Source organism: Equus quagga, chromosome 13 (genome assembly GCF_021613505.1).
Source record: "Equus quagga isolate Etosha38 chromosome 13, UCLA_HA_Equagga_1.0, whole genome shotgun sequence".
NCBI classification, from domain to species: Eukaryota; Metazoa; Chordata; class Mammalia; order Perissodactyla; family Equidae; genus Equus; species Equus quagga.
The window spans coordinates 41770751-41797075 of NC_060279.1; the positions used below are offsets into that span (position 1 = coordinate 41770751).

The window sequence follows — 26325 nt, forward strand, 5'->3', positions numbered from 1 at the left end:
ATTTCTGAACAGGCATGTTCCAGGCAGCTCACCCGACTCCTTAGATTACTATGGGATCTGTAGGGTCCTGAGCGTCGGAGAAGCCGGAAAGCATATCCCAAGAAGGAGGGCTTGGCTTCGGAAGAAGGATCGAGCCCTGCTGGGGATTTTTTTTCGGTTTTGCTTGTGCAGAGGGAGGAAGAGGAGGTTTTGCGGCCCAGTCGAACTTGAGGCAGCGCGAAGGACCCTTCAGGCGGCGCCGAGGGCAGCCCCGCAGCCGGGGCCTGGTGCAGCCGCCGCGGCCGCTGTCAGGGAAGCGCAGGCGGCCAATGGAACCCGGGAGTCGCTGCTGCTGCTGAGGCGGCGGTGTCGGCAGCCCGACCCCGACCGCCCGCACCCCCTCCGCAGGGGTCCCCCGGAGGTAAGTGACTCCTACCGGGTGCGGCCTGCTTTCCCTATGCGTGGGGGGGTCCCTCTCCCACCCTGTCCCGCACAGCTGACCCCCGCCCCCACGCCTGTGTTCGACTACAAAACTGCCCTCCCGGTGGCAGCTGCACCCCGGGTTCCTTCTCCACCCTTTCCTCTCAAGCCTGGGGTCCTCTGCTTTTTGGCTTCCTCTTCTGTTTAGCTCCGCCCTCTGCCCCGGGGATTCCCCCCTCCCTCCCTTCTATCCCTGCTGCCTCGGTCCCGAATTATCTTAAGTCATGAACTCTTTCCCCATCAGGACGCCTTTGATAATGTCCATCCTCGTTTGTCCTTCCTCGTCGTGTGTGCTCCTGCCCCAAAACTTTCCCCTGGCCTCCGCCTTTATCCCCTTTCCTATTTTGCCCCTTTCCTCCCCTGTCTCTGCAACCCCAGGACTGGGTTCCCATTTCCCTGAGCTAAGGATCGTAGCCCTCTCTTCCTTTGCTGCTTGTGATTCCATTACCTCACTGTCACCCACCCACCCTGCTCCTGGCTTCCAAGAATTGCCTATTCCCCGCCCCTTAAGGGATCTCAGGCCCTCCTCATCATTTCCAGAGTACTGTTTGCATTCTACTTTGACCTTAATCCTTACGCTTTTTCTCAGGAGTGCTTTGTGATCCCTGTGAACTTTCTTTAGCTTCCCTTTCCCCTTCCTCAATCCCCCCACCTCTGTAGATTTGTTCCTGTAGAATAGAGAAGGTCTGACACTGTCCCTTCCCATTAAAGATTTCCAACTTTGACACCTTCTCCCTCGATTTTCAAGGATTTTGCTGATCCTTGTGACACTTGGTTCTGTTTTCCCTTATGGCCTTTATGTGTTCTCTGTCACACTCTTTGTTTCCACATGTGACTTATTTCAGGATCAGCTAAACCTTGAACTAAGAAGAAAATGTGTTGGGAGGAGGGGGAGCCTCAGCTGTCTCAGGCTTTTCTGGACAGAGGGTGTTTCTGAAGGATGGAGTGAGTTTTGAAGGAATCCCTATCAGATTACACTTTGTTGACTACTGAGAATCAGCCACTACGAAGGATGAACAGGCCTTCATGAGGACTGAATGAGGTTGTGAGAAATTTTGTTTTGGATTATTTAATTTTGGGCTTGGCTTAAAGGGCTCACAGAATAGAGTGTCTTCCCACCCCTGTCCAGAACCAAGAGGAATCAGTTTACTGTCTGTGGCTTACTAGAATAGTTTTGGTTGATTCCATAAGAGCTTAGGCCTGGTATGGGGTTGAGGGTTAACTGGAAAAAGGAACATGAGACAATGGAAAGAGCTTGTACATTCAGAATCAGGACTCCTAGGTTCAGCATGCAACTTCTTCACTTGACTTCCAGAGTGACCTTTTTGGGAAAACTCTATAGGCATCAGTGTAGTAATAGGGTAATAGCAGAATGTGGGTTAGGGGAAAATTAGACTTGGTTTATTTGTTTACAAAACTTTTGGGATTCTTCAGACAAAAGGTATTTATTAGTAGTGGTTTAGTTGTCCTGAGAATTTTCCTTCATCTTAGTCTCTCTGTTGGGTCTTTCTAGTCTGCAACCATGGGAGTAAGTCAGTTTGAGAGACAAGCTCCAGGCCTGCTTCTCTCATCTGCCTTGCTTTTTTCCCCGACTGCATTAAGTTGCTGAGCACCTGTGCTGTTCCTCTTGTACTTGATCCACAACTCCAGATTCTGGGTGGAAATGAGGTTTGTGGAAAAGCCATTTGGTGAAGCTGGCTAGAAAAGAGAACTTGGAGTGAGTTGGGACTTAGGAAACTAGTTGCTCCCTTTATGCCATGTCTCTCTCGGCCTGCAATAAAGAAGAATGCACGTGAAGTTCCATTCACCTTCTGGCTCTAGGCCTGTTTGAAAGTAATCGTGCCACCTCATCGCACTTGTCCCTTGTCTCCTTCATTGTTAGCCAGAATGCAGTCAACTCATAAGCCCCCTTTTTAGGAGCAGCTTCACTCCTTGGAAGCATTCCCAAAGAGAAATCATATTTTCCCTAGTTTCCCTGCTTCCTTCTCAGAGCTGAGACCACACTGCATGAGAACGTGTTTGCTGAACACCATCCAAAGCAGCAAATTGAGATTCTTTGATTTGGGGAAGAAGTTTGGGAGGAACCTTTCAGTAATTGGCATGAGACAAGAGAGGGCCTAGTCCAAGTGCATTTGGGGCTTACAGCAGGGAGGAACAGTTCAGAGAGAGGAGGTGAGCATACAGGTTGCTTTCTTTGCCACCTGTCTGTTTTAGCAGGGGCTTCCAGAGCTGGCTTGGGCTGTCTGGCCGGAATCTGCTTATACCAGCTCCATGGCCCTGCACAGAGTTCTCAGCCTGATTCAATCTTGACTTAACTATCCTGAGACCACTGCCCTCCCTACCTCCTGCTCGTAGCTTAAGAATGCCCTCCCCCCTGATGCCAACCCACCTTGGGGCCTTGGGTAAGCATTACCTGGTTCCTAGGAGGGCTTGAGCCTGCTTGACAGCTCAGTCCTGTGTTTCTACAAAGAAAAAGTAGTACTCCATCTCCATCTTTATCATTGAGATCAAGGGGAAAGATGAGCTGAGACCTCCTTAAAGAAAGGTTTGAGTTAGACCTTAAGACTTGGGGAGGAGCTTCTCAACAGCAGAGCAGGCAGCCTAGGGTGATGTAGAGTCTCTTTTGAAGAGCAACTCCTTTTTAAAAATCATTATTAAAGGCATATGTACTTGGTAAACAAATCCAATGATACTTAAGAGTTTATGATGAAAATCAACGGTCCTATTCCTACTCCTTTAGAGGTAACCTCTTAATTATCTCAGTGTTTGTTTCTGAAGGTTATCGCTATAGCTTTAGATAAAATGCTTGTGCCTCTGTTACCTGATGTATCAATTGTTACAAAAGAGGATTTAGCTTTAGAGGGTTTACACCTCTTGTATATATAATTATGTTATTTTTATTTCTACTGGAAACCTTAAATAACATATTTGGACCTCCCTTTCTCTTGCATTAATTTTTAACAGTCTCTCTTAACTGCCCACCTTGTAGGATGAAGATAACTGGCTCCACTACCCTTTTTTCCAACTTACATGATCTATCTGAAAGGGATCTTTTAAAAGGAGGAGGAAAATTGAGCTCGCCTGTCTGCTTGAAGGCAGAGCACTAAATCAGATGCTCTCTTGAAGGCCATTCTGTGAAGATACAGGAACATATAAAAACATGAGGATTGGTCTGAACCAATCCATATTTATCTAGTCTGTGGAAAAAGATTCTAAGGGTATGGTGATTAACTGGGTGAGGGGATTGAATTGGGGCTCTTTACTGTTCTGTCCTAGCAGAGACCAATCTAGTAAGTTCTTTAATGGAGGCCTCTAGAGGGTTGTTTGCGTAGAATCTTTTGAGGTGATGAGAAGCGGGAAGCCAGATTGAGTCCTCTGGAGACATTTACTTAAATGCTCAGTCACAGAGAATACATGCATCTAACTCTCTCTGTCCTCTGCAGCCACTGCTCTGCTCTGCTGTGCCCTGAACACCCCCCTGATGCTCAGATGAGGAGCCCCTATGTTGCCCAGACACAAGCTGTGGAGCCCGGTTAGCTGTCAGTGTGCCCCCACTCCACCCGTTTCTTAGAAGCCAGCTGGTAGGCTGGGGCAGGGGACCCCTCTTCATTTCCCTTCCAGTCTCACTAGAAGGTCAGTTTAGGCTCCCAGTGTGAAATGTGGAGCCTCAGTTGTCTGAATGTCATTGAGAGCCATAGGTGTCATTTGATAAAGGTTTGGATTTTCTTCTCTCTCTTTTTTCTTATTCTCTGACTTACAAGGGGAAGGATGGTGAATATAGGACCTGTTCCTCCTTTTTTTTTTTTTTCTGCTTTCTAGTCCTTTCACTTTATTTGAAGGGTTACTTATCAAAGCTATATTTTCTTTGCATTTTAAAGTAAATGAATTGACGTTAAGGACCGTATCTGGATTTAGGTTTTGGAGAATCCTTTTCCTATTTCTTATTGTCTAAATTGCCAAAACAACCTAAATTTCCTTCAGTACCTCCTTCTTGCCATGTCTTCCTTCAGATGCAGGCAGTCCCAGAGGCTCAGAGAGGCCAAGAGGGAGACCCAGCTGTAGTTTCTAGTGGCAGAGCTGCATATACAGGAGAGGAGTCTGGTTTTCCTGCACCTTTTGACATCGTTTGGTTCCTTGGGGAGTAAAGGCTGCCAAATGGGGGATCTCTTAGTGGAGAAGTCCCCTGAATACTGTGATGTGGGATTCCTAGCTGAGCCCTGGAATAAAAGAAATGATAGTGTCTTTACCTCCCTTCCTGGTGCTAGTAATAATCCCAGTTGTGATCACTTGGGGCAGGCATCTGCCGCATTTCCTCATGAGGTCTGAAACGCTGAATGGGAGAAGGTCTGAACTTCATTTCCCTTGGAAGTTTTGAAAACTGGGCTTTTAAGAGCATGTGGTGTCTTGGAAGTCTCTGGAGTAGAGGAAAAAGGAAAGATGTGCCAAGCACAGAGAGGTTGAGAAAAAAAGAATTGGTTGTATAAAACGATTAAGGCAATCGTGTTAGTTTGTAAGTAGACCTAAAAGGTAGTGGTCCCCCTTGAATAAGAATGACCTTGTTGTGCAGAGTGCCCTACAAAGGTGTGGCAGGGAATGAGTAAAGCTTCCCTTTAATCCCATAGTTGCGAGTAGAGACAGATCCCTGTGCAACCCATGGTTGCAAGTAGAGACAGATCCACACAGGCAGCGATGCCGGTTCTACTGCTAGAGGGCACTGCCTAATTTGGGGAGAGAGCATAGTGAAAGAGTTGCCACCTTTTTTATTGACACCAAGCTCAAACTGCGTCAGGGAAATTAAATTCGGGCATGAACTTCTTGCTTGACAGAGTTGGGAGAAAGATAAACTGAAGTAGCCTTTTTTGGTAATCTCTGAGAACAAAAGAGTTTCCCATCTGTCTTTCTGCAAGACTTTAATGGTGACCGCTGGGAAGCCGGGAGCTAGACTCCATAATAATGGGCAGATCAGAGTAACCTTGACTATTTCAGAGGTGCAAGAAGAGGCCCTGGAAGGGTGGCAGTGGAAAACAGGGCTTTCCAGAGTGACTGGAGAATCTGTATCTCAGGGCTCCTTCCCCCACCCAAAGTCTATGCACCTAGGCTCACTAGGGTCAGGTGATGTCACTAATAGTTGGAAATTACTTGCCTTCCAGCTCTACAGTAGATTCTGCCTTCCTCTTGCTCACATTCTTGAGTGTGTCTTACACTCCCTCGATTTGCATTTTTGTGAAGAGGCCTCTGAACCCGTTGCTAACTAGAGCCAGACTCTGGAGCTGGGTTGATCTGACATTAGCAATGTGCCTCTCCCAGTCCTTTCTTTGAAATTTCCTCCTGTTCTGCACTGATTCTCCTGATCTGAATTTGGGGAGGCTGTGAAGAATCATTCTAGGAGGGCAGTAGCTTTCGTCAGCAGTGTCCTCTCACTGAATTTCCTTCTGAGAGTTCCTTCAGAGAGGGATTCTTAGTTTTGTGATTCCTGCTCCTCCCTGTTCTTTGGATGTTCTAGACCCATGAATTCCAAGCTGATTTCTTGTTGCCTTCTCACAGCCCCTCCAGTTCTTGCAGTTTATGTATGATAATGATGAAAGTAGTGTTGGGATAGGAGAGGGCTGTTGTCAATATTTCGGAAGATTTTCAAGTGAGCGTAACTGTAATTCACCTCCCTTATAAACAGTATATGCGTGTGTATGCACACACATGTACAGACACACTGTTTACCAACCTTTTAGGTGATTAAGATTCAACTAGCATTTATTGAGTACTACTATGTGCCAGGGACTGTGCTAGATCTTTTTACATACGTGAAGTTATTTATTCCACACAGCAACAATGAGAAGCAGGTATATTTTTCTCATTTTGCAGTTGAGGAAACTGAAACTGAGATGTGTGACTTGAATAAGCTTACACATCTCATAATGGCAGAGCCAGGATTTTGAACCCCAGCCCAACTGACTCCAAGTTCAGGAGTCCTTCCACTATACTCAGCTGCAACAGCACTGGAGAAAGAGGGAACAATGTCATGAAGTCAGACAAGCAGAGAAATGGCACAACTTCAGCAGGGTTGATGATGCTTGTTCAGAGCTGTTTCTTAAGTGAAGCCTAGCATGGTATTTGCTGGCCCTTATTCCTTGGGAACTTTGACTCTAAAAGGGAAGGTAAGAAAGTATCTATAGGGGCTGGCCCCGTGGCCGAGTGGTTAACTTCGCGCGCTCCGCTTCAGTGGCCCAGGGTTTCACCAGTTCAGATCCTGGGCGCAGACATGGCACCGCTCGTCAGGCCACGTTGAGACGGCGTCCCACATGCCACAACTAGAAGGACCCACAACTAAAATATACAACTGTGTGCTGGGGGGATTCAGGGAGAAAAAAAGCAGGAAAAAAAATAAAAGGAAAGTATCTATAACTAGAAAGATACATCAAGGTGAGATGCTCAGGACCTGTATATGGAGTGTTATATGAGTAAGGAAATACAGTTTAAAGAGGAAAAGAAAAAGGATATTGGCGGGCATTTAAAGGAAGACCTGGGAAGAGCACAAGGATAGAAAAGAATGTGAAGAGTTAGGGACAAGGGAATAATTGCTTCCAGTCTACCTGAAGAATTTGCAAACCTATATAAACATAACACATATAAAGCAACATTTTGCAAATACAAGTTGAAAACAGAGGCTAAACTGAGTAACTAAGTGCGAAAAGAATGAAGAGAAATGTAGTGACCAGAAGTAGAGGTAGTCAGGGAAGGCTTCCTAGGAGGAAATGACTTTTCATCTGATTTTGAAGGAGTCCAGGGAGACAAAAAGAGAGGAGGTGTCTGGGAAGGTTTCATGATGAAAGGAAGACCTGAGGATGCTGCAACTAACCAGTGTGTGTCTGTCTCCCTTTCTGTTCCTTTCCCCCTCCTTCCTCCTGTAGCTTGGAAGCTCGAAGTCTGGCTGTGGCCATGGGAGACACGGTAGTGGAGCCTGCTCTCCTGAAGCCAACTTCTGAGCCGACTCCTGGTCCACCAGGGAATAATGGGGGCTCCTTGCTAAGCGTCATCACGGAGGGGGTCGGGGAACTATCAGTGATTGACCCTGAGGTGGCCCAGAAGGCCTGCCAGGAGGTGCTGGAGAAAGTCAAGCTTTTGCATGGAGGCGTGGCCATCTCTAGCAGAGGCACCCCACTGGAGTTGGTCAATGGGGATGGTGTGGACAGTGAGATCCGTTGCCTGGATGATCCACCTGCCCAGATAAGGGAGGAGGAAGATGAGATGGGGGCCTCTGTGGCCGCAGGCACAACCAAGGGAGCAAGAAGGCGGCGGCAGAACAACTCAGCCAAACAGTCTTGGCTGCTGAGGCTGTTTGAGTCAAAACTATTTGACATCTCCATGGCCATTTCATACCTGTATAACTCCAAGGAGCCTGGAGTGCAGGCCTACATCGGCAACCGGCTCTTCTGCTTTCGCAATGAGGACGTGGACTTCTATCTGCCCCAGCTGCTTAACATGTACATCCACATGGATGAGGACGTGGGTGATGCCATCAAGCCCTACATAGTCCACCGTTGCCGCCAGAGCATTAACTTTTCCCTCCAATGTGCCCTGTTGCTCGGGGCCTACTCTTCAGACATGCACATTTCCACTCAACGACACTCCCGTGGGACCAAGCTACGGAAGCTGATCCTCTCAGATGAGCTGAAGCCAGCTCACCGAAAGAGGGAGCTGCCCTCCTTGAGCCCCGCCCCTGATACAGGGCTGTCTCCCTCTAAAAGGACTCACCAGCGCTCTAAGTCAGATGCCACCGCCAGCATAAGTCTCAGCAGCAACCTGAAACGAACAGCCAGCAACCCTAAAGTGGAGAATGAGGATGAGGTAAAGTTTCTGGGAGGGACAGAGGGGCCAGTTGGCATGGAGACAGGATGTCTGACATAGGGTCACTTTATCCTTTTCTTTCCTTCCCTCTGTTTCATTTCACCGATAAAAGCATGGAATGTTAGAATGGAAAAAGCCCTTAGAATTCATGTATTCCAACTGCGTCATTTTACAAAGGAAGAACTTGGGGACCCAGAGAGATAAAGTGACTTGCCTCAGGTCATATAGCTAATAGCAAGGCTGATACTCCTGACTCTATCTGATGTTTTTTACTAAACTGCACTGCCATCCGTTAACTACTTACTTACTGAGAACTGTGGTAGAGACCCTCCCCACCCTGACTTGAGTCCTGGAATATCTACCAGAACCTCTCAGAGCAACCGTGGGGAGGGAAAGGGACTATGGGTGTGAAGTTTGTGTGTGCTGGGCGAAGGGAGATGTTAAATAGAACCTCAGCTCCATTCTCCTGGCTACTCCTTCTCATAATCCCTCTCCCCAACTCCCTGAAGATCCTGCTTTTGTTGATGTAAAGGTAAAGTTCATTCCCTATCACGCGGCATCTGCAGAATGCCCTCCTGCCTGCCTTTCCTTGGGGGAAGGGATGTCCCTCTGGTATCTTTCCCATATCATTTGGGAGAAGTACAAAGAGAAGAGGAAAGCAATCTTAGTATAGAGTAAATCTCAGGCATACCTAGTGTCTAGACAAGGACCTGAAGGCTAAAAAGAAAAAGTTACAGCAGTAGTTGGGGCTATCTAATTTAGGATACCGAGCAGGGAGGAGATGAGCGTGTCACTAGGTTATACCCACCTGCCGTTCCACATCTGGAGAGATAGCAGGGAAAGTTGCCCAGTGGACAACCAAGTGTCAGTGATCTGGTGTCCCAGCCAGACCGTGGTGCCCCAGTCTCCACCTCTGACTCACCACCAGCCCAGCTCCATCCTGGCTGCCAGCCCAGCCTAGGAAGGAAGGGTGAAAAGAATGAGGAATTTGCACTTGTTGGGAAATGCATATTAGCCATCGTGCTGGCATCTGCCTCTGTGGGACACATAACCCACCCACATTTTTGATACAATGGGACTTCTTTCAAGAAGGAGGTCAGAGTGACTAAGGAAGGGGGAAGGCAGGCAGATGGGAGACCACAGAGCCTGCTCTCTCTGGAAATTCAACATTTTGTTGTGATAATTTAATAATCATGAAGCTAAAAGAGCTAACGTTTATTGAGCACTTATGTACCAAGTGTCATGTCAAGTACTTTACATTTGAAAAGTACATTACGTGTGAAATCATCCTCGCAACCCTGAGAGACAGGTATTATTTTCCCACTGAGGAAACAGGCTTGGAGAGGTTAGACGATTTGCCCAAGGTCTCTCAACTAATGAATGTCAGACCAGGCCTCAGATCACAGCTGGTGCTCCTAGTCATTGAACTGAGCTGTCTTGGTTATTTCTTAGCATCTGCTTTCCCAGGTCCTCAGCTGTCAGAGTCCATTTGGGGAAGAATGACCTAGGCCCTGGCCCTCTAGGCTTTCACATGCATGCACAAGCAGAGCCGAGGCTGTGCTCTGAACCAGAATGGACTGTTTTCATTTCTGTTGAGCTTACAGGGAAGCCCAGGGTCATGAAGGGAGGTTGTTGCGGAGTAAGAACAATCATCCAGATCTGGTGGACTAGGGTCATGAAGGATTTGGGAGCTCCTCCTCTGGGGGTCAAGCCTGTAGCGGAATGAGTGTGTGCGGCTGGAAGTGAATCCCTTGGTGCCTCTTGTCGGGCTTGGCTTTTCTCTGGATGTATTTTGTAGTCCTCATCTTAGGGCCAGAAAAGCTGAGGCCTTGGGGCTTTTCTTACTCTGTGCTGGTCCTTGGTCCCTCTTCCTTGCATCTAACTCCTGCCCAGGATGGGATAGGGATGACACTAAGAGGCAGGTGTTCTGTGACTCCTTAAATCCTCCAGGGTGGCTTGTCCAATTGCCGTTCTTCCCAACCTGGCTCCTTTATCTTGGGTCAGTAGATCCAGGTAAGGAAGGAGATGCCACATCCCCAGGCACTCCTAGGTTACCTGATGCTGGCAGAATGAGACACGTGAATCCACTGTGGCTCCTCAGGAAATGTGAGAGCCAGAGGAGAGAGAATAAAAATGAATATCACTAGGCATCTAAGCCTTGGAGTCTCAGCACAGAGGTCTCTCTGCCAGCCCCCGTGGCATTTTGAGGAAACATCTGTCAAGGCCTGTGTCCCCCAAATACCAAGGGATTTGGTTTTCCTTCTTCTCTTCCTCTTTCTCCCCAGTCATGCAACACTCATTCACTTGACAGATAGATATTGAGCTTGTACATTGTGCCAGAACCTTGTGCTCGAGGCAGTGAAGGATGGAGGATAAAATGCTGTCCTTTCCCTCCAGGAATTTATAAGGTATATGGAGACCCCATTATCTAGGGAACTGTTGAGTTTGTGACTCTCGATTTTGTATCCTGAAACTTTACTGAATTTATTAGTTCTAACAGTGTTTTGGTAGTTTGTGACTCTCATGAAAAGTTGTTTCCTGCATATAAGGAGGAAGTGTACAGCTTACTAAAACAAGCACGTAATTGTCTAAGGTCTGAGCAGAGACTCTAAAAGAGAGTCTCTCGGTGAGACCTGACACTCTGCTCCCCATCTCCTGCTTTCCCTTTAGGTTCTAAGTTTAATCCTGCGCTCTTACTGCCAGTAGAGGAGCTCTGGAGGGTGAAGTGAGGCTTCAGAGAAGAGGCGCAGGGGCTGCTTGTACGGCTCTCTTTCTCCCTCGAGTCTCCCTGCAGAGCTTTCTCTGCCCAGATCTCGTAGAGGCATCTGTTTTCTTTTAATGAGGAGTCCTTTACACTCTCCCCTACAATCAGAGGGCTCTAGCACCCAGTTCTCCCATCACCCCCACCACTCTCCCCACCTACCCAGAGCCCACCCCTTCAAAGCACTTTTTATCCGCCTAGTCAGGGAACTCTGCTCAGGCAGTTTTCCTTCCCGTTTGTAACCAAATGTAAATATTTTGACATAGAGTTGGGGCACAGGGAGCAGAGGGTGATGTGGGTACCACCCCCACTCCACACCCTGCCTCACATAATGGCACTTGTAGTAGATCAGCTTTGTCTTTTCAGGACCGTATCTTTTGTGCAGTGAAATCTGCTGCATGTCACGCTGGAAGCCCCCAGTGGGCCTTCCAGCCTGATAGGGTGTGATATCAGCTTCTTGGCCTCAGCTTTTCTCCTTGGAGCTGACTCAGTATGAGTGACTCAAGTCCATGGAGTAGGAGAGAGGAGCAGGTTATGATATACCTCCCCTCCCCCAGGGCTGTTAATGAGTCACACAGGACCCATCTGTGGGAGAATCAGCTGGAGTGTTGCTCATGGAGCCAGTATCCTGCTTGCTGTTCCTCCCCAAACTAGCTCGTGGCTAGAAATTGAACCATTGAGTCATAATAGACTCTGGCATCCTCACTGTCTCAATTCTTGCCCCCGCCTCAAAGCAGAAGAGTCATTACCTCGGGAGAGTGTTTGGCTTGGCTTCTCCCTCAAAGTGCCCCCCTCCCCAGATTCTTCAAGGAAAGACCTGACTTTAAGACCACCAGCTAGAATAGAACTTAAACCATGGAATTGAATTAAGTAGATCCTTGAAATGCTGGTCGCAGAGTAGAAGCTCAGTGAATGCTACCTTTCTATCCTGGACACTCCCAGGACTTTGTCCCTTAAGTCCCGGGCCCCTCCCCCACTGGAGGGTTGTGCACACGTATTGTCCCTTCTCCCCACCCTGGGAGACCTTGGTGGACAGAACCCAGGATGGGCCTGTGCATGAGCTGCAGCAGAGCCACTGAAGGAGAGTTTGACCTCCAGCCCTTCTCCTTTGCTCACAGACACCAGTAAGACACGAGAATGGGGTGAGGTTCAGATAGATCCCTTGGGGTGGGACTAAGACAGCTGCTACTCAGCTACTCAGCTTTCTCATATGGATTCAGCTACGATCTTGCTCCCCAACTTGTGTCAAAAAATTCTAGTTTATTGAGTGTCCTGTGAAATAGGCTCCTAGGAAAAACTGCAGAGTTTTGGTAGATAGGAGAGTTATTCATCCTTTACTCCCACCAGCATCTAGCCCAGAGGGTTCATGCTTATGGGTCTGGGTACCCCTTGTCACACAGATTCAAGGTTGGGATTAGGATTCCCCAGGTGATAATGAGGCTGATTAGAGAGGAGATATACCTAGCACTGAAAGTTTAGCTCTTGTGCTTCCTCCCTCACGTTTCCAAGAAGCTGGAGGGACATGGGGTTTCCAGTATAGGGGCCATGCAACTTGTTAAATTCTGTCCCTCTCTGGTGGTCTCTACGGAGAAGGGTTTGCTTGAGAGCATGTGAGTGGGTAAAGAGAAAGCAGGGAAGCTTGGCAGAGCAGAGTTACTTCCCTAAGGGACCCAGCTTAAGGGTTTTGTCCTAGAAGGAAGACCTATGCAGGCAAGAATACAAGGGAAGAAAGTGAAAAGCAGAGGCTACTGTCTCTTCAACCCTTCTGACCTCAAGGTCTGAGCTAATCTTCCAGCATTTCCTACAAGTGTCAAGAATCTGGGCAAGTGGTGCTTCTGGGTTGACTTTCTTTTATTAAAGCAGAAAGGTAGAGCTGCACAAGAGAAGCAGTTATGATCCAAGTTGGAGCTAAATTCTTTGCCTTTGTCTCTCTCTCCTCCCTCCCACCCCCTCCTTCTCCCCTTGCCCTCTGGCCCTTTCCCAGGAGCTCTCCTCCAGCACCGAGAGTATTGATAATTCATTCAGTTCCGTAAGTGGGGCCAGGCTGGGACGGGGTGGCAGGCTCCCCCCATGGCCGCATTTCCTCTCCGTCCCCAGGTCTTCTGAGTCTCCAGGCCAAGGCTGGAGTTAAAAGGTGCCTTTTCTTCCTGGGAGATCAGCTCCTCCCTCCCAGGCCTATGAGGCCCCTCAGAGCTGGAAGAGTCCCCTGCCCTTTGCTGCCAGTGCCCTGAGCCCAGGCTGAATCAGGCTCAGTTGATCCTTCTCCCAGAGACAGCTGGGATGCAGTGCGACTCAGCATCCAACTCTTGGTCCCAGCAAACAGCTGGGAGAGAGGTAGAATTTACCCCTGGGCTGGAGTCAAGAACTGCTTGGCAAAAACCCCCAGGATCCTGTTTCTCCCACCCAGAACCCTTTCCCCCATGGCTTCTGCCATCAGACCATCAAATATTTATTCAGTGTCTTCTAAATGCTAGGCCCTGTGCTGGGTGGATTTGGCCTCAAGGAAAGTTTTTTCTCCTCGCAGCCAGTTTTCTTTTTTAACTTTAACCACATTTCTTCCAGGTCTGAGTTCTTCCCTTTCCCAGCTCACTGCCCAGATTGTTTCTTAATCCTCATTCTCCTTTCTTGTTCCCTCTGGACTAACCCCGACCCTCTGGTCCCACAGAGTCTTGGACCTTGTTGCTGGGCAGAGACGTGAGAGGAAATGCTGGACCCTCTGGGAGTTTGGATGATTTTTTAACATCTTATTTTTTATTTGTCTACCCAATCAGTTTTCTCTGTTCTGTGCTGATCCCCTTTCAGTCGTGATTCCTATCTCCTCCCATGTGGCAGAACCTCTCGCTCAAGGCCTGGGGTCACATTTCCACCATGCTCACATAACTTAGGGGCTCCCAGCCAAATGCTGATTTGAGGTTGGGAAGGAATTCTGCCGTTCTAATCTGAGGTGACTATGAATTGGTTGGGGTGGAGGGTCCTTGGGACAGTGACCATTTGCCACCTGAGTGGATGGACTAGGGGATCAGAATGAATGAAGGAGTGAGTCTCAAATTTCCTCTTCCTTGCTTTCTCTATTAGGCCCCTGGGTATTTCCAGGGATCACAGAAGCCTAGTTCTGTTGTCTTCCTATCTTTGTTTATTTTCAACCCTGACACCCAAAGCATTCCTGACTGATTCAGACACCCTGTTTCATTATTTTGTGGGGCCCTCAGCCAGGCAGCCCCCTCTGGGGTAGGAGCCGAGAGATGAGCTGTTCCTTTGAACCCTGGCTCTGTTGTACATGCAGAAGTGGGCCTGGTACTGCACAGCTTTCAAAATAAGCTCTTTTTTGCAGTGTAGGGGAGTGAGGGTAGAAATTCTCAATCAGGAAACTAAGCAAGACACACAGAGAGGGAGAGAAAAGCCTGGTGAGTGGAATACTATGTCTGTAAAAGGAGGAGACACTATATCTAGCTGAGGGGAGATGGGACAGGGAGCTGGGTGGCTGTCTTGACTGAATGCCCCTATGGTAGAGGATGTAGGCTGGGAAGAGAGCCCATCTTCATGTCTAGCTGAGTCCATCTTTTTCCCACCCCTGCCTTACTCCCCAGACTGACTTTGCCCTTTCTGGGAATGCCTGAAGTACCCAGCGAGAGGAGCCAGGCTCACAGCAGGGAGCTAATATGGGGAGCCCAGTCCCTGAGAGGTAGGGGAAGAGGATCCAAGGAGGAATCCCTGAAAGAGACAGGCCTTCAGGGCTATCTTCAAGGGCCGAAAGGAACTGTTGCTTTCTCCACCCACCTGCCCACACCTGCCTCCCTCCATCAGCTTTTTCTTTCCCCATTGATTTTTCCCTCATTAATGCCAAGTCTGCTCATCCTCTTCTCATCCCCTGCATGTGCATTGACCCCTTCCTTGTAAGAGATCATCAGGTGGACAGGGGGATGCCGTGGAAAGGAGCAAAACTCATTTGGATAGAGTAGGTCCTCCTCCTTTGAAAGGGGAGGTATTGGCTCAGAGCACCCCTCCCTAGCAGAGACCCAGCCGAGGATCCAGGCAGAGCCTCTGGGCAGAAACCCAGCCGAGGATCCAGGCAGAGCCTCTGGGCAGAGACCCAGCTGAGGATCCAGGCAGAGCCTCTGGGCAGAAACCCAGCTGAGGATCCAGGCAGAGCCTCTGGGCAGAGACCCAGCCGAGGATCCAGGTAGAGAGAGGGACATGAGATGAGTGAAGCACTTCAGGTGTAAACAGCTCATCTCTCTGGTGCCCTGGCTAACCTCTCTGGATGTTGTCCACCTGCCCATCTTGAAGCCTTGGGACAGTTCCTGAGGAGCTCTGGTCCGAGATAAGTGGGTTGCTTCCCGGTGACTTGGATTCACACTCCCCTTAACCCCAAGAAACAGCCTGAGGAGAAGGAATGAGCTTGCTCTTCTACCTGCTCCCAATTCAAGTTGACAGGAGTGGGGTGGGGTCTCCTACTAGGGCGAAAAGGTAGCTCTTTCCCTGGAGTTCTCCAGACACTGAGATCCCTGGCCTTTGTGGCCAGGAGTGACTGAGTGGGTGGGCCACTTTTTTCTATGATTTCTTCACCATCTTTTACTTCACCCCAACTCCCTGTAGCCCGTCAGACTAGCTCCTGAGCGAGAATTCATCAAGTCCCTGATGGCGATTGGCAAGCGGCTGGCGACGCTCCCCACCAAAGAGCAGAAAACACAGCGGCTGATCTCAGAGCTCTCCCTGCTCAACCATAAGCTCCCTGCCCGAGTCTGGCTGCCTACTGCCGGCTTTGACCACCACGTGGTCCGCGTGCCCCACACCCAAGCTGTTGTCCTCAACTCCAAGGACAAGGTGGGTGGACTCTGGCCCAAACCCTGCTTTTCACCTGACTCCGCTCCCACGGTTGTCCGGGGTCTGCGTATATGCCCAGGGTGCCCCACCAACATCCTAGACTCCTGCATAGTTCACGTGCGTGTGTCAGCCTTGACTTTACCTCAGTGCTGCTGTGATTCTAGGGCCCTCTTGTCCCCCATCTTGGGCTTTGTTTTTCTGGACCAAAGAGCCTGGTTGTTTCAGCTCGCCTCTTGCCATATCCCAGGAGAGAGTTGCTCTCCACCCGTCCTTACAGTGCTTTTGGTAGCTCTTCTGCAGCCCTCCTCTAACGCTTAGGCTTTCCAGGTACAGCAGCAATGAGAGGAGAGAAATCTTTTGTTTCTAAGACCTCTTCTGATCAGAGTGGGTGGGGAGAAGGAGAGAAGGCTGCCTGATTCACACTGGAGAGAATTAGCTGAATTTGTCTCCTGGTTGGAATGAGTACTAATGGTTCAGATTTTTCTTTCAAAAGAAGAACGGAAGATTAGAACCCTGCTTGGAACAGTGCCCAGCTTTTTCCCAGTCTTTCTGTCTGTCTTTAGGATAAGCCCCCAGAGGCCTCTAGGCCTCTGATGGGTTGTAATTGATAGTTTAGAATGCTTTTGCCCAAGTGCATCATCTATACATTTTGAAGCTCAGTGAAACATCTTGAAACCTTATACATTCTCTTACCCAAATTCTTTATATAGGTGTTCATAGGATAAGTTCCTGCCCTAAATATGATGTTCATAGTGTCAGAGGACTGATAGATGAGGGTTGGAGCTAGGAGTGGGCAGCAGGAAGAACTATGTTAACAGAGATGAGATTTGGGGAAGAGAGGTGGAAGTTACAGATACTGTTCTCACTGTCCCCCCAGGCTCCCTATCTGATCTATGTGGAAGTCCTTGAATGTGAAAACTTCGACACCACCAACGTCCCCGCCCGGATCCCCGAGAACCGAATTCGGAGCACGCGGTCTGTAGAGAACCTGCCTGAATGCGGTATCACCCACGAGCAGCGGGCAGGCAGCTTCAGCACTGTGCCCAACTATGACAACGATGATGAGGCCTGGTCGGTGGACGACATAGGCGAGCTGCAGGTGGAGGTGAGGGAGCTCCAAGGAGGTAATACTGGGGCACAGCACCTGTTCTCCTGGAGCTTTCGGTGTGTTTGAGACAAGGCAACATACCCTGAGGCAGGCTGAGGCAAGTGCCCAAATGAGTGGGGTGGGTAGTAAATGGATATGAGAGGGAAACGCTCTGAACAGCTCTGCTCTGGAATAGATTCAGGTAGAGCTTGTCTTCCTGTAGGAGGAATTTAGGTTGTAAAGAGGAACTTATAAGCCCAGGGAAGTGAAAGAAATTTAGTAAAAATATTTGTTGAACACCTGCCATATAAAGCTGTTTCAGGAAAGCAGAGGATATAAGTCATAGATTCATTCATTCATTCCAGAAATATTTATTGACGGTCTGCTTGGTGCCAGCCCTGACTGCTGTGTGCTTGTAAACAGCACTTAGCCCCCTGCCTGCAAAGAGTTTATGACCTAATGAGAGAGAGAATAAGACCAGGTAGCAGGTAGTTGTAGTATGGTGTGGTCCAGGTTGTGCTGGAGAAGATGGGGTCTTACGGGAGCACCTGAGGTTAGGCATAGTACTTGCTCTAGATTTGGGGTTGGACACACCCCAAAAGATTTCTCTGAGGCAGTAATATCTCAGCCAAGGCCTGAAGATGGGTTGGAAATAGCTGGATAGAGTATTCCAGGCAGAGGGAATAGCATGTGCAAAGACTGGAAGATGAGGGAACTTGGCGCATTTTAGGAACTGAAAGAAATTTTGTATGGCTGTCGTGTGTAGGTGTGAGGTAAGAAGTGGTGAAGGAGGCTAGAGAGGCCAGCATGGGCCAGACTGTAGGAAGGACCCTATAAGCTGTGGAAAGAAACTTGAACTTTATTCTGGAGTCTAGGGCACCAGAGCAGCGTTTTATGTAGGGCTGTGACACAGCCAGATTTCACTTTATGAAAAGACAGAATCTCTGTCCCTGAGTCCAACTGGGGAGAGTGGACACAGACATTTAAGAAAAAATCTAGGGGCCGGCCCAGTGGCGGAGCAGATAAGTGCGCACGTTCTGCTTCGGTGGCCCGGGGTTTGCCGGTTCGGATCCCAGGTGTGGACTTGGCACCACTTGGCAGGCCGTGCTGTGGTAGGCGTCCCACATATAAAGTAGAGGAAGATGGGCATGGATGTTAGCTCAGGGCCAGTCTTCCTCAGCAAAAGAGGAGGATTGGTGGCATGTTCGCTCAAAAAAAAAGAAAAAATCTATTTATAAGATATACAACAAGGCAGTGTGCAATAAATGACAAATGGAATTGAGAAGAAATGCTCTGGTACAAAAGAAGGAGACAAGAAGGGACTTGATATGGGCCTTCGAGTCTGGTAAAATATTTTATAGTGAGACAGAGATGGGGAGATAAGATTGAATGACTTAGAAGAAATGGTCAGAGGTACCTAGTCTGGACAGGGTCTGTCCTGGACGCTAAGGGAGACCCCATCCCTAGCCTTGGGGAGTGGTCTCAGTATCAGGCTGAAAGCTCAGCTTTCTGTGATGGTTATGGCAGTGGTTGGCAAACTTGAATGCTTTGGGAGTCTTCTGGAGAACTTGCTGAAAATTTAGACTTCAGATCCCATTCCTAGTAATTCTAATCCAGATTGATGGTGAGGTATGAGAATGTGCATTTTAGCAGCATTCCAGGTAATTCTGATGCAAAATTCACACTTTGAGAAACACTGCTAGAGGGTCTATGTGAGTGCATCGGCATTTTGGAGTCCAAGTGGTCAGGATGGTGTGTAAGCAGATAAGGCTTTTTGGGGTTTTTTTGAGGAAGATTAGCCGTGAGCTAACATCTGCCAATCCTCCTCATTTTGCTGAGGAAGACTGGCCCTGAGCTAACATCCGTGCCCATCTTCCTCTACTTTATATGTGGGACGCCTGACAAGCGGTGTGTAAGTCCACACCGGGGATCCGAACCTGCAACCCTGGCTGCCAAAGCAGAGCAGAACTTAACCGCTGCGCCACTAGGCTGGCCCCAGGGAGGGGAGGCTTTTGGGAACAGAGTTTGGAAGGGATGGATGTTCATAACATGGAGATGCCAAGCACACAGGTGATCTAAGAAGGTGGAAGAAGCGAGACCTGCACTTAGCTCTTCTGACCTGCAATCCCCTGCTCTCCCCAGCTCCCTGAAGTGCACACCAACAGCTGTGACAACATCTCCCAGTTCTCCGTGGACAGCATCACCAGCCAGGAGAGCAAGGAGCCTGTGTTCATTGCAGCAGGGGACATCCGGTATGGCCAGACCACGTTATCTCTTTGTCCCCTTCCTGTCAGCCAGGGTCTTTCCCTTTTCTCTCTCCTTGTCCTGAGGTCACCAGACTTGAGGCAGTGAAAGTGCAGGTTGAGAAATTACTGGGCTACTACAGAAGGAAATTAAATTTTAAAAGGATGCCAAAGGGATGAAAGCACCACAGGAAGGAATTAGCAGAGTTTCTCAAGAGTGCGTCTGAGGATCACATGTGTCAGAATCAAGGGAGAGGGAGAAGATCTCGTTGGAAATGCAGATACTAGAGCCACACCTGTTCTGGAGCAGAATCTTGGTAGAGGAATGGGGAAGGCCTGGTAGTCTTCATTTTAACATGCTTACAAACCACCAGCTTAGCAAAAAGGTATCAGTGGTGTGTTTCCATCCATGAGTGTCTCTCAGCCCAGGTTTCTATCTCTGTGTGCCCAGAACCAAGGAAACAGTGCAGGAAATGCTGGCATAGACAGGGACGTGAGGCTCTGGGGTAACTCCTCCAAGCAAATGATAGAGTTTCTTCCTGCTAGACGGCGCCTTTCGGAGCAGCTGGCTCACACCCCCACAGCCTTCAAACGAGACCCAGAAGACCCTTCTGCAGTTGCTCTCAAAGAGCCCTGGCAGGAGAAAGTGCGGTGAGTTGGGTGGGGGTGGTCTGTATACCCCTCTCAAAGCTCAGACGCAACTGGAGGTACTTACTCCACCACCCATGTTGTCCATCAGCCTCCCTGGCCTTCTGAGTCTTGCCTTGTGGGGAGTTTGATTTGGATTTTTGGTAGGAGCTGTGTTTCTGTTCTCACCCTTTGACAGCTTTGCTTCTCTCTTCACAGGCGGATCAGAGAGGGCTCCCCCTATGGCCATCTCCCCAACTGGCGGCTCCTGTCAGTCATTGTCAAGTGTGGGGATGACCTTCGGCAGGAGCTGCTGGCCTTCCAGGTGTTGAAGCAACTGCAGGTAAGAGAAGGGAGGGAGAAAGAAGGGGACCTCAGCCCAGCTCCAGCCCACCTGAGGTGACCACACAGGTTGTTCTGCAGGGAGCTCTGCTGGAGACCAGCTTCTTGCCCAGGTCTCAATCCAAGGTAGATTAAACTAAAGCTGGTCTCCTTTCCAGGAGGTACAGCACAGGAACAGCTCCACATTGACCTCTTGTGGCCCTTCTGTGAACTGCACCTGCTCTGATACTGAACTTGGGGGTGCTGGGGTTTGTCCTTTAGATCAAAACTCCCTTCTGATCTGCGGCAAGTGGGTTGCAGTGTGCTGAGACGTCTGTCCCCTGAGCCCCTAGGTTGGTCACCTGCAAGCAGCTTCACTTGTTTAATCCAGTTCTTTTTATAAATATTTTCATTTTCTAGAGAAGCTTCCTTTTCAGTCTTTTTCCCTATTCTTTGAACTTGGATTAATAGCTCCCACTCTCCCTGCTTGCGAGGTGACAGTGTGATTTCCTGTTCTTGCCTTTTTCGGACTTCTGTCTATAAGATGCCTTTTCCCACACACCTCTGAGTATGGTTTTCTTTTAGGCCCTGGAATTCCTTTCAAAACTTCCTGCCCCTCAGTGGGATCAGTGGGTTTCACTCACTTGGTGGCATAGAATCCAAGGCTACCAAGGAGGACACTGTCCAAAGTTGAAGGCAGAGGGATTTGAGCCTCTGCCCGCAGTCTAGAGAAAGATGATAGTCCCGGTGCCTCTGTGTCTCCTTCCAGTCCATTTGGGAACAGGAGCGAGTACCCCTCTGGATCAAGCCATACAAGATTCTTGTGATTTCGGCTGACAGTGGCATGATTGAACCAGTGGTCAACGCTGTGTCCATCCACCAGGTGAAGAAACAGTCACAGCTCTCCTTGCTCGATTACTTCCTACAGGAGCATGGCAGTTACACCACTGAGGCATTCCTCAGTGCCCAGCGCAATTTTGTGCAAAGTTGCGCTGGCTACTGCTTGGTCTGCTACCTGCTGCAAGTCAAGGACAGGTAGGTAAATTCCTGCTCCTCATCTTGATCTTTTCTCCAGGGTTCCCTCTGTATCTTCATGTGTAGCTCTCATTTAATCACCACCTTCCATTGCCGAGATGTAAGGATGAAACAGACAGAATGCTTTAAGCAGAGACAGATGTGTTCACATGTCATTAAGCCAAGGAGGCAGACTGACAAGTACTAGGTAAAGGGGCAGAGAAGTAAAGGATTTGTGAGAGGAGCAAGCCTTTGAGGGAGCAGGGTCTTAAAAGACAAAGGAGAATAAGGACAGAGAAAGTTGTGGGAGAAGGGTGCTCCAGGCAGAGGAGACAACTCGATGTGATTACAACTTGGGCTGCACTACATGGCAGGAGAATAATAGGTGGTGACCTCAGACAGGTAAGTTGAGGCCCAGTTAGAAGGGCCTTCATTATGAGGCTGAGGAGTTTTATTTTGCAGGCAGAGGAATGACATGATCCAGTCTATGTTTAGTGAATGCAGCCTGTGGCACTGTGGGTGAGGTTGGATGTTATTGGACCTTTAGCAACAAAGCAAGAGGTGCTGAGGCCTGGCCTGAGGGTAGTGGTAGTTACTAGAGCAGAAAGGAGAAGATGGAGAAGAGAGACATGGAAGAGAGAAAGTTGAAACTCCTAGTCTTGAACTGTCCTTCTTATTCCAACAACGCTTTCCAGAACTTTTAAGTATCTGTTGTTTTGTCCAGAGCTGTCATTTCTTCTACTATCACATGACCTTTATGAGGCCCAACTTCACATATAGGTGAACAACATATCGTACAAAGATAATTACACCACCGAGGCCCTGCATTCCAAGACTGTCTCCACACTGTCTCCTGTGAGTTGCACCTCTCACTGGGCATAGGGCAGCTGCCCTGGGAAGGAAGTGGCCTCTGCTTCCAGGGCTCCCAGTGACATGGCGACACATTAAGATCGAGCTAACAGAGCAGTTTATCAGAAATCTAGTATCTGTTAAGTCCCTGCTATGGCCTGACATTCTTATATTGAAACGAGATGGAAACCCTGTCAGACACGTAATGGAGTTTGGCGTTATTTCCCTTCTTCATGAGGGAAATAAGGGTTAGGGAGCTTTCAGAACCTGTGCTCATTCCACGCTGCCAGCCCTACAAGTGAACCCAGGGGAGGCTCTGCATTTGAGGGCTGAAGGGAAATGTAATTATTATAAGGAATTTGGTTACAAGCTTTAGACTGTCCCTGAAGAGTCAGGATTTTGAACCCAGGGCCCAGAGAGCATAGAACTGGGCCCCAGGGTGGAGTGGATGGGTGGCAGAAAGGCAGGTGCTAAGCAGGCCTCTGGGCTTTCCTTTAGGAACCTGATGTGTTTGGAAGATTAGAGTCCATCCTTTAAAAGGGGTGGCGGGGAGGGGCAGGCAGCTGAAAAACCCTTCATAATAACTCAAAAAAGAATAGATGTAGTCAAGCCATCAGTGGAATCAGCCCCTAGAAAGAAGTGGCAACAGTGCATGGGCTCCAACCTGGAAGCAGGTTGAAGCCTCTTTAACTGCTTCAGAGCGAGGCCCCACCAGCTTTGCAGCTGGAACTAATTCTAACAGTTAAGAAAACAAGGACACTGCCCCTCACTATCTTTGGAACTTTGGGCGAGTCATCACTTCTCCTCTTAGGGCTTGTTTCCTCACCTGTAAAAGGAGAGGTTGGACTAGGACATCTCCTAGAATCTTTCTGTCTCACAAGGTTGAGCCTCTGTTGCTGTATTTGTAATGCCCTCCTGGAGTGGGAAGGACTCAGGTGGGACTCAGTTCTCTCTGTCCCCCGTTTTGGCCAGTCGGACCAACCCCAGAGAAGGTGGCCCTCAGAGCATGAGCTCTTAGCCTAACAAAGCCTCTGTTGACGCTGAGGAGGTCGGTTATGCTGAATGGGCCAGGCCTTACATGCTTAGCATGTTAATTGTTCCCCCTTCTACTGGCCTTTCATGTGGGAATCACAAAGACCTGGGATTTATCTCCCTTTAGCTCTTCTTCCTGCCACCAGCCTGCAGTAATTCCTTCCTGAGATAGTTAAAACTTACCCCTCAAAGCCCCCACACTATTTTACATTAAACTCCGCTCAGCCTGCTGCTCCCTTCTGGTGGGGCTTCTGATCTGCGGTAGGCTGATAGGAATTACAAATAAAACACAGGTAAATATGTTCTGACTTGCAGCCTCCCACTGAGCCAGGCGCTTAGCCTCCGTGACAGCTGGCTGAGCTGTAGAGGTCTTCTTTCTTTGCTTCTGGGTTCTCTACTAGATTGGGATGTTTTGAGGGCTACAAGTATGATTTTGGGAAATTGAGAGGAAAACTCTCTTATTAAGTTGCTAATAATAGCAATTTCAGACCCCAGAGCCTTTGTTAGCAGTTTACTTTTCTAATTTCCTCTTTCCACTGCTAGCGTTTGGCCCTAGGAGGTTGGACCCAGAGTTATAGGCAGTAGGAAACGTGGCAGAGGACTGCCCTGCCTGGTGTCCGGTGGTCAGTGTGTTGCAGCCTGAGGCTTCCACCTCGGTCAGATTTTCTACTGCCTCCCTCTCCTCTGCCCCCTCCTCAGGCACAATGGGAACATCCTTTTGGATGCAGAAGGCCACATCATCCACATCGACTTTGGCTTCATCCTGTCCAGCTCACCCCGAAACCTGGGCTTTGAGACGTCAGCCTTTAAGCTGACCACAGAGTTTGTGGACGTGAGTCAGGAGGGAGAGGTGCCTCACTGTGTTCTTTCTCTCTCGTGGGAGGGGAGCTGATGGGTTCCTTCCAAATTAGGGATGAACAGAACAGAAATGGCAGGAAGTCAGGGTGAGGCTGGATGTCTTGGGAGGCTTCCTGCCTGATAGGAGAGTGGGGAAGTAATGGAGTTTGGCATCTTTGCCCTCCATGGAGGAAGGAGTCCTGGCTGGCTTGTGGGATGCTAAGCCCCCTTGCGCACACAACTCTTCTCCTCTTCCAGGTGATGGGCGGCCTGGATGGTGACATGTTCAACTACTACAAGATGTTGATGCTGCAGGGGCTGATCGCTGCTCGGAAACACATGGATAAAGTGGTGCAGATCGTGGAGATCATGCAGCAAGGTGAGGCTGGGGAGAGCCCAGGTGTTTGGGACTAGGGCGATGCCCATAGTGCCTTAGGATTCCCACTTATGTTGGGGCCCTGGAGCATGGAACTTCCAAAAAGTTGATTCCACTTCAAGACTGGGGGCAGGAGTTCCCAGAGGGTTTCCAGCTCTGATCCAGTACCCCATTTCTCCTTCAGGACATTCCTCCTGACACCTGACAGAGCTAGGTCCACGGAGTAGCACGGGTCAAAGGAAGCAAAAACTACCTCCTGGGTGCACTCAGGGAGAGAACAGTCCCATCTCCAGCCTCCTGGTCCCTTCGCATCTCCCCATCTCTTGTCCAACTCTGAGTTTCAGTCTCCTCCTTCCATCATTTGTCTCTTTACCAACTCCAGTGTTTCCAGCCACTACTTTCCTCCCCATTGGGCTGACTTCTGATTGCCCTGTCTCAGGCCCCTTCCCTGTCTTGGTACTCACCCCTCCTGCTCTGAGCTAAGTATTTCCTCTGTCTCTCCTCTTGTCTACTCTCACTGTGCTGTTTCCTCACTGCCTTGCCATCTACAGTCTTTGTCCAGGATCCTTCCTCTGCCAGCTCCTCTGGGCCCTTGTCCCCATCCCCCTCCTCAAGGCTGCAGTGTACACCCAGTCTGAGCTGCCAGTCTCCTCCTCCTCCCCATCCCTGCCCCTACCCCGCAGGTTGTCGCCGTTGCTCAGGAGCATCCCCGTCCGGCCCCGTGATGACGGTGGCCCAGGTCATCTGTGAGTGTCAGACGTAGCATAGGCAGAGGCCTGCAACCAGATAAGTGACCAGCTCAGCGCCCATTTCCTAGAACGTCTTCCCAGCCTTCCCTCTGGGTCCTAAGACTCTGGTCCCTCAGCCCTTACTGGGAGAGATGTGGTGGCCCTCTTCCCTTCTCTGCCCTCATGCCCTCACCTACAGGGACTTAGGAGTTTGGGATGAAGATGGGCTCAAGACAGGGCCTCCCAATTCTCCCTTCTCCACACAGGCAGAATTGCATTCACACTGTCAGGAATCTCTCTGAGGTGGGAGGGAAGGGGCACTTCAGATACCCCTGATTCTGTATTTGCTGTGCAGTCGCCATTGCCCCTCCCTCCTTTTCATCCGTGACCCTCTGCCCTCACTGCCTCCCTCAGGTTCTCAGCTTCCTTGCTTCCATGGCTCCAGCACCATCCGCAACCTCAAAGAGAGGTTTCACATGAGCATGACTGAGGAGCAGCTCCAGCTGCTGGTGGAGCAGATGGTGGACGGCAGCATGCGGTCTATCACCACCAAACTCTATGATGGCTTCCAGTACCTCACCAACGGCATCATGTGACACGACACCCTCCTTCTCAGGCCCTGGAGTGGTGGGGGGTCCTTGTCAGAGAAACTCCAAACCAGGAAACCCCACCCACCCAACCATCCACCCAAGGGAAGTGGAAGGCAAGAAATACAAAGGATCATGTGGTAACTGTGGAGCTTGCTGGGGGGTTGGGAGAGCCAGCCATGGGGTCCAGACTTGCTGGGGCTTCCCTGCACTCCCTGCCCAGTTGTGTCAGTATTACCACCTGAGAGACTCCAGGACTCACTGCCCTCCAGAGAACAGGTGATAAACGTGAGGGACACTGGAACCTTTGTTCTTCTCGCCAGGGTCTGAGAGGGTCTTTCCACAGCCCATCCTCTTAATCTGTTCTGGGTCCCAGGAAGGGGGGAAGAGTAGTTTCTTGGTACTTAGGACTTGATCCTGTGGTTGGCCTTTGGCCATGCTGCTGCCTGACTCTGTCCCTTCCCAGGGACTGACCCATAGCCCAAGTTCCCCTTGGTAGGTGGGCTCTGGCATAGGGTCCCACACTTGCTGAGGTTCCCCATCACAGGGGCGAGGAAGGGAATTAGCACAGCCCCTCCAGGATATGAGGGTACTGGGCTAGCCACAGGGAATTCCTTGCCCTGATCCCTTCCCCACACCCAGGGAAATAGCTCTCAACTTTTTATTCTTAATTTTTGTTTGAAATAAAGTCCTTAGTTAGCCATCTGTGTCATTTCTGAGTTGTATTTTTGTGGGGGG

The 26325-nt window shown here is 49.5% G+C and overlaps 1 protein-coding gene across 3 annotated transcripts; it reads left to right on the forward strand.

The window, feature by feature from the left end:
• The first annotated feature begins 32 nt into the window (after positions 1 to 32).
• PI4KB (phosphatidylinositol 4-kinase beta) lies at positions 33 to 26292 on the forward strand. 3 transcript variants are annotated; one of them, XM_046684333.1, is made up of 12 exons: positions 33 to 400; positions 7365 to 8301; positions 13047 to 13091; positions 15659 to 15886; positions 16764 to 16991; positions 19116 to 19225; positions 19763 to 19867; positions 20063 to 20186; positions 20934 to 21199; positions 23759 to 23891; positions 24155 to 24275; positions 25415 to 26292. In XM_046684333.1, the coding sequence occupies exons 2-12, from the start codon at positions 7393 to 7395 to the stop codon at positions 25594 to 25596; spliced, it is 2451 nt and encodes an 816-aa protein (XP_046540289.1). In that variant the 5' UTR covers positions 33 to 400; positions 7365 to 7392; the 3' UTR covers positions 25597 to 26292. The 3 variants fall into 3 exon arrangements, with proteins under 3 accessions (XP_046540289.1, XP_046540290.1, XP_046540291.1); XM_046684334.1 differs by lacking the exon at positions 13047 to 13091 and having other exon boundaries at positions 36 to 400; XM_046684335.1 differs by lacking the exons at positions 7365 to 8301; positions 13047 to 13091 and having other exon boundaries at positions 40 to 400.
• Positions 26293 to 26325: the final 33 nt, after the last annotated feature.

Coding starts and splice junctions, on each gene's coding strand:
- PI4KB (XM_046684333.1), top strand. CDS start 7,393: ATGGGAGACACGGTAGTGGAGCCTGCTCTCCTGAAGCCAACTTCTGAG. Junction 13,092..15,658: donor TTGATAATTCATTCAGTTCC/GTAAGTGGGGCC, acceptor AACTCCCTGTAG/CCCGTCAGACTAGCTCCTGA. Junction 19,226..19,762: donor ATTGCAGCAGGGGACATCCG/GTATGGCCAGAC, acceptor TCTTCCTGCTAG/ACGGCGCCTTTCGGAGCAGC.